This window comes from Danio rerio, chromosome 16 (assembly GCF_052040795.2).
Source record: "Danio rerio strain M-AB ecotype USA chromosome 16, GRCz13ab, whole genome shotgun sequence".
In the NCBI taxonomy this organism is placed as follows: Eukaryota; Metazoa; Chordata; class Actinopteri; order Cypriniformes; family Danionidae; genus Danio; species Danio rerio.
In genome coordinates this window covers 56,795,643-56,809,361 of record NC_141036.1, presented here as the reverse complement: position 1 = coordinate 56,809,361, position 13,719 = coordinate 56,795,643, and the positions used below count along the sequence as shown (strand labels likewise).

Sequence of the window (13,719 nt, the reverse complement as noted above, 5' to 3'; positions counted from 1 at the left end):
TTTTCCCATGTGGTCTCCCATCCAGATACTGATCAGGCTTAGCCCTGCTTAGCTTCAGTGAGTAACAGTGAGCTGCAGGGTGATATGGCTGTGTACGTATCTCGTTCTGACACATTATGATGGCTAAGTGAATATTAACTTAAATAAGGCTCTGCTCCTTACATAACACCGTCATATAAGTTGAGAAGATCTGAAATGTGGAGCAGGAGTTATATAAACCGCGTTTATGATTCATTTATGGTGTGTTGCTGTCGCTTTAAGGCTTCAGTCCTCATTTCCTTTCATAGACAAACATTCTGCCAAACATCTCCTTTATTTTATACCAAAGAACAAACACTATATGGGACTGGAACAACATCAGGGTGAGTAAATAATGACCCGTCCAACTTTTTCTTGAGTTTGATAGTCAGTTCTTTCATCCGTCAGGCTGAACACAGTCAAAGTCTAGGCCTTGGGGGGAATGCGATTGCTTAGTGATTTACATACATGAATATAAACACTTAATGTGTCCTAAAAAGACTTCCAGACAAAAGTGAAAGCACTAGTAAGCTATATTGAAAGAGTGAAATGTTTCGCTGTACAGTATTACACAAGCCCGTGTTGCCCTCTATTGTACAATCCTATTGAGTTTTGCACAAGAGGAAATAAGCGAAGCAATGGAGCGTCCAGACACGTCTCACGCTCGCCTTCTGCTTAAATTAGACATCTGATAATTCATCCATCGCAACCTCTGGTTTCTTTATTGCCATTTATTAGGTTGGGAAACATATGAAAACTAAAAGTATAGCAATAATAATGAAGAATAATTAGGTTTGGAGTAAATACAACTCATAAACTGTAAAACAAATGCTCTATATCATGTAACGAAAAACAGTCTGGAGGAGTTTTAAGCTCAGAAACCGCTATTTCACACTTTAGAAACAATAAAAAAAAATATTAAATGTGATATTTAGGCTGTATTTATACTCCAATATTTCAATTCAGTTCATCTTTATTTCTATAGTGCTTTTACAATGTAAATTGTGTCAAAGCTAGGGATGCAACAATACTGTTAGCCCACGGTTCAATACATACCTCGATTTTTTTTTTTAACACTGTTTTCGGTTCTTATGGATTGACACGTGTGTTTTATTTTTTATTCTATAGGCAATAGGAACAGTAAGAGGTTAAGGAGAAAAAAAGAAAAACGATTTATTGCAATACTCATTTTGTTTTGCTTAAAAGCCAAGAAAAGTGCACTAGTTAGTTCCTACTGTATTGCATAAAAAATGAACTCTGAAATCTCACAGCTGCTGGTAGCCCATGTACAAACTGGGGAACACATAAAATCCTACACGTTGAAAATAAACATACATGTGAAGTTAATAAAGATAAATTGGTCCCACTTTATATTAAGTGGCCTTAACTAATATGTACCTACACAGGAATTAATAGTTTGTTACAATGTACTTATTGTGTAAATACATGTATTTACTGTGTACTTATGCTTGATTAAATACATGTATGTAATAACATCTGTAATTAACTTTTGTAATTACATTTGTAAATACACTGCTGACCATTCCCTACACCTTAACCCACCCTTAAACCTAACCATACCACCAAACCTGCCATAACCCAACCCCTATCCCAACTCAAGAGCACCACAAGTGTTCTCAAATACATTATGAACGCAGTAAGTACACTGTATTTATTTTTTGATGTAAGTACATAGTAGGGACACTCGATAAATTGGCCATTTCAAATAAAATATATTTGTACTGAAGTAAACATAAATAAACCATCTTAATTATCTCGGTGCTGAAAAAATGCGAGACTGTAGTCTGTAACGCGGATCGAGTGCTTTTATAAAATGACAAAAGCCCGCATCTCCAGTCACTGAAAACTGCTGCAAATCTTTAGAAATAATAAACACCCGCACTGCCTTTGTTGTTTTATGTATCTCTCAAACAGTTGGGTATGTTTGCTGGAATAATTCAGCGAGGGATTGTTGCTATTTGGAGGACTTTATTACCTTCTCTGCTATCCTGCTTCAAACAGTGATATTGCTGGGTGATGGCGCTGCAGATGTGCAGTCATGGTTATTTGTGTAAAACGATGCTTGCACACAGTTATTTTTTGTTCACCGTTTTTTCTTTTATTGGCATTATACTTACTGGCAAAACCGAAATGTCCTCTCACAGCTGATTTAAAAGAAGCCGGCGCCTTCTCGTACTGTTGCCTCTCTTCGCCGGCGCTTCCTTGTACTGTTGCCTCAGCCTCACTTCACCGCCGCTCGCAATGTTAAAGTGTGGAATGATGGTCAAGCGCCCTCTAACTATAGCGCATAGTGATTGGATATTTACTCGCGGGGAGGAGTTTCCTTATCTCAGCTCATGGATTTAGAGGCACACAGAGTCAATTCAGGGAGATATAAAACGCACATAAATTATTTAAATGCAAAACCGAGAAAACCGCAATTCACAAGCGCGTATTGAACCGTGGAGGTCGTACCGTACCGATTAATATTATATGGAGAACCCTAGCATCCCTAGTCAAAGCAGCTTAACATAGAAGTTCTTGTAAATTGAAGCTGTGTCAGTTTTCAGAGCTGAAGTTCAGTTTAGTTCAGTTCAGTTTATTTAAATATACACATCCTGGGAAAAAATATTAAAAGAAATAAAACCTCTCTGGATTTATAATGTCTGAAGTTTATTTATAAATAATTTCAAGAGGTTCATGTGCTGGTCCCGTATCATAGATATATACATTAGATGTCGCCTGGCCTATTGTTGTCTATTGGACGGAATATGTCAATAGCGCTGCCATCTTGGTACAGGGTAGCGCTCCTTTGAAATGAATTCGGGACCAAGGTACAGTGGAGGACTGTGGCCATCCAAAGCCAGAGATATACACATATACACATATATCTGTGATATATTTTCCTGGATGTTAGTATGCAATTTTTTTTCTAATTACGAAAATTATAATTTTACATCACTTTTCTACATTGATGGATCAGTGACCGCACGGGCATTCCTGACAAAAAGCTTGTGTTTGTGTGTATGGAAATGTACTATTCACCCTCTCTGTTAAATTTGATCTAATCATGTCCTGAAACACAGCTCCTCTCCTTCTTTCACTTCTCATACTGATGGACGGAGTGATTCGTTTGTGAATGAATCCCCCGAACGACTCTTTCACTAACGTTAGCTGACTAATAATAAAAGTTTCTGGCAGCGCAGCATCTCGTTGTCATATTTCTTTTGCATTGTTTGCTGATTTTATTCAACAAAACTAGCATACGCCGAGTGTTTAGTGCAAGTTGGAGCTGCTTTGCCGTATGGTGAATGCAGTAAGTGACTGTTATCATCAGTAACGTTACCTAATTAGCACAAAAGTTCAAAACATACAAAAACAGAAAAAAACTTAATCTTACCTATGAAATGTTCTGCCTTTGTGCTTTGATTTCTTTGTTTACATCTTCACGTAATAACACTGTCTTGACTAGTGCGGTTGACTGACATTTGTCCTGGGAGCACTGTACCAATGTGGCGGCGCTATTGACGCATGCTCAGGGTCCCTATGGGATATCTAGTGTATATATATCTATGGTCCCGTATTAGCTATCACATGATCCACCAATCAGATAAATCCAAACACACTGTAAATACCAGATTTCCTCACCTTAGTTATTTTTGTCTTGAAGAATCCCCTCATCCACCTCTACTCCTCCCCCTTTTTCCTAGATTAATCCAGGATAGGGCAGCACGGCGGCTCAGTGGCTAGCAAGAACATTGCTGTCATGTCCTGGCTGGGCTAGTTGTAAATTCAGTGTGGAGTTTGCATGTTCTCCCCGTGTTGGTGTGGGTTTCTCCGGGTGCTTCGGTTTCCCCCACAGTCCAAACACATGTGCTGTAGGTGAATTGATTAATTTAAATTGGCATAGTGTATGAGCATTTAGTTCTAGGCTTCTGAAGCACAAACATATGCCATTCAGTTATTGGTCTATCACACCATGGCAAGTTTCAATAATCAATAGGGGAGATCAAATCAATTTAAGGGAGCTCTCGAGGCCTTCCGAGCTCAGACTCCCCTTTCGCCCAAAAAATGGTAGGGAACCCGGGGCTCTCTCCCAAGACAGCATGCCAAAACATGCCTTATTATAAATCACAGTCATGTTTGAGTAAAATACAAATTTGGTTTAAAGACATGAAAATTATGAACAGAATTGGTGACAAAGGGCTGCCCTGCCGGAGTCCAACATGCAAGTTTGCTCTTAACAGAATGCCTCTGACCCTTATACTCCCAGAGCACCCTCCACAGAATGCCGCAAGGGACACGGTTGAATTTATATTATTACTCTTTTAGGGTTAAGGTTATTTATTTATTTGTTATAATTTTTTTAAAAATAAAATTTTATGTTATTATTATTATTATTATTATTAATTCTTCTTCTTCTTCTTCTTCTTCTTATTGTTATTGTTGTTGTTATTATTATTGTCATTATTATTATTATTATTATTGTTGTTGTTATTATTATTAATATTATTGCTATTATTATGATTATTATTATTATTATTGTTGTTGTTATTATTATTATTACTGTCGTTATTATTATTATTATTATTTTATTATTATTAATATTATTATTTTATTATTATTGCTTCAATATTCACAATACTTCAATTTCATTCCATGCAGTTAAAAAAAATTCTTATTATTAATTTAGAGTTAGAGTTGGGGTTATTATTTTATATATATATATATATATATATATATATATATATATATATATATATATATATATATATATATATATATATATATAAATAAAATTAAAATTTTATTATTAAATTATTATTTTTTCAAATGATTATAATTTTTTTTAAGTATTTGCTAAAATAACATTTTTCAACTTTATTTCATGGAGGTAAGAAAAAACAAAAAAATGACTAAAACTTTGGGTGCATTTAAAATAAAATTAAACTATTTTATAACAATTAAAAAGCAATTAAATTAAAAAGCAATTAAAAAGCCCACTACTGATATCACTGAGAATTGTTGTTAACACCTTCTGTATTGTTAGAGTATAATGATTATACTTGTTTGGTGCTTAACAGGAAGCGTCTATTGCTTCTTTCCTGTTGTGTCATTATAAGTCTGTGTGTGTCACAATGAGCGTGTTATAAGCATTATATTACAGAGAGACAGGGACATATTCACATCTGACTTTGTGCTGGTGGACTGACTTCAGGTATGAATTCTGCTTCTACTTTTTAGTTTTTGATATTGTAGACTGAAAAACAAACATGGTGTAGAAATTGATTATAAATAACTTAGTTATAAAGAAATTGTGTGTGTGTGTGTGTGTGTGTGTGTGTGTGTGTGTGTGTGTGTGTGTGTATATATATATATATATAGTCAAACTTTATTTTGATGGTCTATTTGGTAAATTTAAGTTACATTGCAAGTTGACATGTATTTGCAAAGTTTCTTATAGTCAGTTATAATGTCTGTTGACGGAGCAGTATCAACAAATAATAAGCAGACAGTCTACTAATACTCAAATGGACCATCAAAATAAATTATTAACGTGAGCCCTGGAGAACAAAACCATCATCACAAATGTGCTTTTTTTGAAAATGAGATTTGCACATTACCTGAAAGCTGAATAAATAAGATTTCCATCCGTTTATAGTTTGTTGGTAGGACATTATTTGGCCAAAATGTGACTTTCTGAGAATCTGAGGCTTTAAAGAAATCTAAATATTGAGAAAATCACCATTTATGGTGTCTAAATTAAGCTCTTCGCAATGTACATCACTAATCAAAAAGGAATTTTGATTTCTTTGCAGTAAATAATTTTACTAAATATTCATATTCATATGGAGCATCATCTTTACTTATAATTCCAGTGATTTTTGTCATGAAATAAGAATCAATAATTTGTCGGGCAACACAGTGGCGCAGTAGGTAGTGCTGTCATCTCACAGCAAGAAGGTCGCTGGGTCACTGATTGGAGCCTTGGCTGGGTCAGTTGGCGTTTCTGTGTGGAGTTTGCATTTTTGCCCTGCTTTCGCGTGGGTTTCCTCCGGGTGTGTCCCATGATGAATCAAGGAACTAAGCCAGAGGAAAATGAATGGATATATAAGTTTATATACTGTAACTATTATTATTTATTTTTTACCCTACTTTAGAGTATCTAAAGAGAAAGAAAGAGAGATTTTCAAGCATTAAACCATCAGGAATTTGTTAGGGTGATTCACTGTGCAATTTATTATCATATATCATCATGCAATTTTAATTTATGTGTTTTTCTTTGAATATTTAAAGTATAACTACTTGATATTTACACAATAAAGGTACACAAGCTGTCACTGGGGTGGTACCTTTTCAAAAGGTACAAATTTATACCTACAAGAAGGTCCATATTAATACCTCAAGGGTACATATAGTACCTAAAAAGTACAAATATGTTCCTCTTAAATTTTTTAGGTACAACTATATACTTTTGAGGTACCAATATGGACCCTTTAAGTACAAATGTGTACCTTTTGAAAAATAACACCCCAGTGACAGCTCATGTACCTTTACTTCTGAGAGATCATCTGTCGATTTATAAGGAGATAATAGTCTTAACAATTACAACATGTGCTACTTTATTATTTATTGGCTGACAAATAGCCAGAAGAGCTGGTTTCTCCATGCATTTTGCAGATTATTTTTTTGTTTAGCATCAACACCTCACATCTCTTGAGTGTCCATGATGCATTTCCCGTGCTGGGTTAGCTTTAGACTGAGTTTGACCCCTGACCCACTTCTGAACACTGCATATGTGAGACAGCCACATGGTAAATACAGAGCTGTGTGGCTTCCTCACAATCACACATTTGGCATGTTTTTACTTTCATTATTATTAATAAATGACCCAATTTACAGTGTTTGCACAAGACACTCAAGAGGGTTTGCTGAAAAAAAAAAAAAAAAAAAAATATATATATATATTTTATCTTTATATTTATGTATATATTTTATAAATTTTATCTTTGCCATAATGACAGTACATAATATTTGACTAGATATTTTTCAAGACACTTCTATACAGCTTAAAGTGACATTTAAAGGCTTAGCTAGGTTAATTAGGTTAACTAGGCAGGTTAGGCAATTCATTGTAAAACCAGCCTGATCTCACGAGAAAACGTAAGTATTTAGTTCAGTTGTACGAAATTGTATGATTTTGAAAAGGACGCATGGCACCTAACCCCACCCCTAAACCCAACCATCATTGGGGGATGAGCAAATCGTACTAAATTGTATGAATTAGATCGTACGAATTCATACGAATTAGCCACTACATCAAAAAGTTAGGAATTGCCGTGAGATTGTGTTGGTATAACGATGGTTTGTTCTGTAGTCTATCGAGAAAAAAAAAATTGCTTAAGGGGGCTAATAATTTTGACCTTAAAATTACTTTTTAAAAAATTAAAACTCTTTTACTCTAGCCGAAATAAAACAAATAAGACTTTCTCCAGAAGAAAATATATTATCAGACATACTGTGAAAATTTCCTGAATCTGTTGAAAATCAGTTGGGATGATGTTCCCAATCCATTAACATATATATATATGAAATTATATATACATATATATATATAAAATTATTAAATTTATATACATATATATATATATATATATATATATATATATATATATATATATATATATATATATATATATATATATATATATATATATATATATATATATATATATATAAATTTAATAAATTACCAAAATTTTATTATTTTTTAGACCTGGTAAGAACTCTGGCAGCTGCATTTCATACTAGCTAAAGTTTGTTAATAGAGGATGCTGGGCAGCCAGCAAACAGAGCATTACAGTAATCCAGCCTAGAGGTCATAAAAGCATGAACTAGCTTTTCTGTATCTGAGATGGATAGCATAAGTCATAACTTAGCGATATTTCTCAGATAAAAGAAGGCAGTTTTTGTGACGTGGGATATATGATTTTCAAAAGTAAAATTGCTGTCTAATATGACATTCAGATCTTTTTAGTAGAGCTAATGCTAACTTTGTATCCCTCTAATTGCACTAATTGAGTTGTGAGATCTGCTGTGTACAGGATTTAGGTCCAATAATTAAATCTTTCTCTTTTTTCCACAGGTTTCCATACTTGCCTCTTAGCGAAAAATGGCGTGGACGGTGCATCTCAGTAACCTGGTGTTGGGTGTGTACGGCTTCACGCTGGTCACAGGCCTTCCCGCAAACATCTTGGCTTTCTACACGTTCTTCCAGAAGGTTCGGCAGCGCTCCACCCCGATGGACGTGCTGTTACTCAGTTTGACCATCTCTGACCTGGTCTTCCTCTTCTTCCTGCCCTTCCGCATGGTGGAGGCGGCCAACATGAAGTGGACACTGCCATATTTCCTCTGCCCGCTGTCGGGTTTCATCTTCTACTCCACCATCTATAACAGCACCTTCCACTTGACGGCCATCAGTGTCGAGCGATACCTCGGTGTGGCCTTTCCTATTAAATACAAACTCAAACGCAACCCCAGGAATGCGTTGATCGCCAGTGTTGTGTTTTGGATCATGTCAATGGCGCACTGCAGTATCGTCTACATCATGCAATACCACAATCATTCCAACCCAAACTTCACCGATCCGTCAACGCGAGACACTTGCTATGAAGAATTCAGCCCTGAACAGCTGCAGATCCTCCTTCCGGTCCGACTAGAGCTGTTTGCAGTGCTTTTCTGCACGCCGTTCCTCATCTGCTGCTTCTGCTACATCAAATTCATCCACATCCTCTCCAATCTGCCCAGCATCAATGCTAAGAAGCGTTATAGAGCGATCGGGATGGCACTGGGCACACTTTTGGTCTTCATTATCTGTTTCATGCCCTACAACATCTCGCATGTGGTTGGATATGTCAACAGGCAGAGTCCAGACTGGAGGGTTTACGCTTTACTCACGAGCACATTTAACGCATGCCTGGATCCGTTCATCTTCTACTTCTCGTCTTCGGCGCTCAGAGGAACTTTCAAGAACGTCTTGGAGGAGGTGGCAAGGCGTCTGGTTCTTCCATGTTGTCGGACGACTCTTTATTGCCCTTTGTTGAACTGTTCAAGTGCTGAGGAGAAAACGCAGAGCTCCACTGACAGCACGCTGTAGAAGCTGAGTGGATGCTTCATGATGAGACTGTGGTTTGTAGGAGACACCATATGGGCCAGTGTTTTTCAGTTTTCCTCTGACTGCAGTCGAGCGTTGTCAGCACATGCTTATGAGTCCAAAGCAAATGAATGTAATTCTAATGCGGCACTGCAGCAGCAGCAGCAGCTTAATGGACCTGAATAATGGACCACTATCAATATAGAGTGCAATAGAGCCGCCACACTTTTTTTTCACCAGCGCTGGTTCTGGAAGTGTTTTTTTCATTATTTTTTTTCCTAAAACCCATATAGATCTTTGGCAATATGTGCAATATATATATATATATATATATATATATATATATATATATATATATATATATATATATATATATATATATGAGTAATATTACACTAGTAGCAGTGCAATATGGCTGAATATCGGCACAGGTGGGAGGCGTGTCGCACTCAAGGGCACAACTGCACACTTACTGAAGGGTATGCGGGTTCAATTTTTGCTCTCCCCCCAACCCCCTTAATCCAACTATATTTTCTAACAGGCAAGTGATTGACAGCACATTGAAATTAATATAAAAAAAAATGGAATTCACATCCCTCCCAGTAAAGCTTTATGCGTCGATAGCCGCCCTTATGCACCCTCTGAATCCATTCATTTACATCTACTGTACAGCTGACGTCAGAACAGCAGTAACCATTGCTACTTTACCAACATCCCTTTAGAGCAGGGGTGCTCAAACTTTTCTTATGACAGGCCAAAAATCAAACGTTATTGAGGCTAGTAGGCTGAAATTATTTAATAATTTTAAAAAATAACTAGAAGACATTTCTTTTAACTTTTACATTTTACAAACTGAGATTCATTTACATTTAATTTAAACTTTTCATTTCAGTTTGCTTTTTACAGCTCAGTAAAAAAAAAACATACAAAAAAAGGTTAGGGTAAGTTAGAAATGACAATTTCTGTTAAAGGCATTCTCCCCAATCCTCTTCACCATTCTCAGGGGATGGTGAGCCAAATTAAAGGTTACAATGGGCCAACTTTGGCCCATGGGCTCTACATTGGGCATCTCTGCTTTATATCTAGTCTTTGAATGATTCTCTAGCGTAATGTCTAAAGTGATGACAAAACAGGTCATTTTTGCTCACATTTTAAGATAAAATGCCATCAGTCCACAGAGATTTCCCATTATTTCTCTGTTGCAATCAGGATATCGCAATAATTAACCCAGAAAAACCTACAGCGAAGCAAACACTACCAGATTACTATGGTATAAATACAGCACTACAACATACAAAAGAGAGAGATCGACTTAGAATGTCTCTTACCTGATTTATAATGATTTGATTTGCTGTAGTTTTAAACTCATGCTGAGAAAAAAGCAGAGTTTTTCTCCCTCTAGGGACTTATTATGCGGTCTCTGTCGCCATCCTGTGGCAGAACGTCAACCATCCCTTTCTTTGGTCTCGCTGATGACCAGAAATAATAAATAGGCACTATCCCTATAAATAAACTGCATAGTTGCAATCTAAACAGCTAGTCTCGACTAAAAAGCCTCAAAAGTACATTATGTTGTCCAACAGCAGGAAAATTTGTCAAACTGTAGAGTGTGCTGTGCTTGTTGCTGTATGTGGGCGGAGTAATACACAAGGGTGAAGAGGCTGTTCCAGCGCTGTTATTTGCGGAATATCGCACGCTACCAGCCAATCAGATTCAAGAACCAATGTTGTATATGTGTATACACACACACACACACACACACACACACAAATATATATATAACACATTTTATATATGTGAAATCCAAATATAAACGTGTGTCGTCGTATATGTAATTTGCATATATTTTCATTGATCAGATTTCTATATGGGAATAGTTTTTCAAAATATAAATATAACTAATAATACACTGTATATAGGCTACATTTAAATATGTTGACAGCAACACCAATTAGATATCTGTGTCTTTATTGGAGTGGGGGGAGATAATAAGCTGTTGGTGCAGTTTAATCACCACAGCTCTCCAATTGTTTATGTAAGTATTATACTTTTTCATTACAAATGCAAACGTTAAACAACATCAGCTGAAATACTTGATTTCAGCAAAGCATTAATAACCTCTGAAGTCACAGCAGGTCTGCCTTCAGAGGTTAAAAGCTATCATTAAGAAATCCATGAAGGAAATAAATGGAGTTTTTACTTCTAGATCACAATGTTGCACTCTGTTGGCTTGATCTTATCTTTTGTATTATAATGTTTTCATTTAGCGCTCAATTTTACCTCAACTTAGACTTTCTGGTAAAGCTAGTTGGGCCCTGCAGAGGTTATGTTTATAATGCACTGTCTAATATTGATCCTAACACTGTTCTGCTAGATGTGATACAATCAAATTTGCCAAGACACGAGTTTCTGTGTCAATTAAATATCACAGCCAATCAGAAGACGGGGCGGGTGGGGCAAATACCATGCTCGCGATGGAAAAATACATGACCAAAATCATAAAGTCCATTTTAGCATCAAGTACAATTATCAAGTGTCTGAAACAAATACAAAGGACACGGTTGGAATGTCCTTATATTATTTTAATGTATTTGTAAGTGATACTTTTAATATATGTTTAAATGATACTCAAACTCACATTAGATGCCGTTTAATTGTAACTTAACCAGTACATCATGAGTCATGTAATTATTGTTTAGTTTGTATGTTATTCCAACCATCATGGGAAAAAATACCTCTTATTTTACTTTATGTGTCAGGTCTGGTTGGGACAGATGGAATATCCTCAATCACACAGCTGTAGTTTTCCTTCAGGATCAGTTAGACCAGGGGTGCTCAACCCTGTTCCTGGAGATCTACCTTCCTGCAGATTTCAGTTGCAGCCCATATCAAACACACCTGCCTGTAATTATCAAGTGCTGTTCAGGTCCTTATTAGATCTCCAGGAACAGGGTTGAGCACCCCTGAGTTAGACTGTCATTATCAGGTAGAAATGTACCCTCAGGTAGTTTATGTTGTCTGTTTAGCAATTTTTAAATAACTTGTTTTTTGTTAAAACATTATTGCATGGCCAAAAAATGTATATCAACATGTAAATGTCTCTTTTTGTTTCTATTTAAACATCTAAAATAAAGAAAAATTTCGTATTTCTGCTGCAACATGTTTCTGTTAAAACAATAGGATGTTGTCTAAAAATGAATGTAAGCATGTTAGAATAACGGCAACTTTCTGTCCTGTTAAATGTTAGTGTTGTTGTAAAAAGGAATGCAAACATGCCAAAAAAAAACCTTCTTCATTTTAACGTAACTTGTTTCTGTTAATTGTTAGCGCATCATCTTAAGATGAATATAAACAGGGCAAAATGGTGTCTTTTTGGCTGTTTGTGTTAAAATGTTTGTGCTTTGTCTAAAATGTGCCAGCTTTTTGGTGTAACTTGTTTCTGTTAAATTGTATGCATGACAGAAAATGTGAATTTTTTATTTCTGTTAAGTGTTAGAGCTTCGTCTAAAAATGATTACAAACATGCCTGAAAATGGCGATTTTTTTTTTATGTAACTTGTTTCTGTTAAACGTTTGTGTCGACTAAAAATAAATGTAAAAAACGTGCCATAAAATTGCAACTTTTTGTTTCTGTTAAATGTTTGTGCGTCGTATAAAAATAAATGCAGAAAACATGCCAGAAAATTGTGACTTTTTGTTTCTGTTAATTGTTTGTGTGTCGTCTAAAATTAAATGCAGAAAACATGCCAGAAAATTGTGACTTTTTGTTTCTGTTAATTGTTTGTGTGTCGTCTAAAATTAAATGCAGAAAACATGCCAGAAAATTGTGACTTTTTGTTTCTGTTAAATGTTTTTGCATCGTCTAAAAATGAATTTAAAAATCCCAGCAGGCCCACAACATCATAAGATGTCAATATTAGGTTAGATTTAGGTGGTGACGTCTAGTGACCAAAATTCAGTGTCTAGCCAGCGTCTTAGGACAATGTTATTTTGATATCTAATAACGACATCAAATTACAATGATACTTAGTTAAATTTAGGTTGTGTTGGAAAGTGAACAAAATCCAACATCTGATAGATGTCATAGTGAGAATGTCCACACAACGTCAAGGTGTAGCATGATTAGACGTTGATATTTGGTTGAATTGTGGTTCATTTTATGTTGACGTCCTGTGCCTGCAGGGATGCCAGAAAATGGTGTCTTATTGTTTCTGTTAAAATCGTATAAAAACGAATGTAAACATGCCAGAAAAACGCCGACTTTCTGTTTCTGTTAAAACATTTGTGAATCTTCTAAAAATCTATCAAATCTGAGCTTTGTTTTGCATTTCCTATTGGATTCGAGTCAGGTGGTTGGCTGGGCCATTCTACAGCTTGACATTCTTTCTCTGAAAGCATTTGAGGGTTTCCTTGGCTGTGTTTTGGATCATTGTCTTGCTGAAATGTCCACCCTGGTTTCATCTTCATCCTCCTGATAATGTAGATGTTGGACCATAGCAGCTGATATTTGTAAGGATGGATATATCCCTCCATAATAATAAACCCTG

The 13,719-nt window shown here is 35.8% G+C and overlaps 1 protein-coding gene and 1 long non-coding RNA gene across 3 annotated transcripts; both read left to right on the top strand.

Annotated features, from left to right (window-relative positions):
* The first annotated feature begins 229 nt into the window (after positions 1-229).
* si:ch73-90p23.1 lies at positions 230-9,481 on the top strand. Of its 2 annotated transcripts, none has more exons than XM_087284832.1 (2): positions 230-362; positions 8,165-9,481. In XM_087284832.1, exon 2 carries the CDS (start codon positions 8,192-8,194, stop codon positions 9,173-9,175), a length of 984 nt encoding a protein of 327 aa, XP_087140958.1. In that variant the 5' UTR covers positions 230-362; positions 8,165-8,191; the 3' UTR covers positions 9,176-9,481.
* Positions 9,482-10,295: 814 nt separating this feature from the next.
* Positions 10,296-12,856, top strand: LOC147840455 (uncharacterized). Its single transcript, XR_015512297.1, has 2 exons — positions 10,296-12,003; positions 12,145-12,856. It is a non-coding gene; the product is annotated as an uncharacterized LOC147840455 (long non-coding RNA).
* Positions 12,857-13,719: the final 863 nt, after the last annotated feature.

Coding starts and splice junctions, on each gene's coding strand:
- si:ch73-90p23.1 (XM_087284832.1), top strand. CDS start 8,192: ATGGCGTGGACGGTGCATCTCAGTAACCTGGTGTTGGGTGTGTACGGC.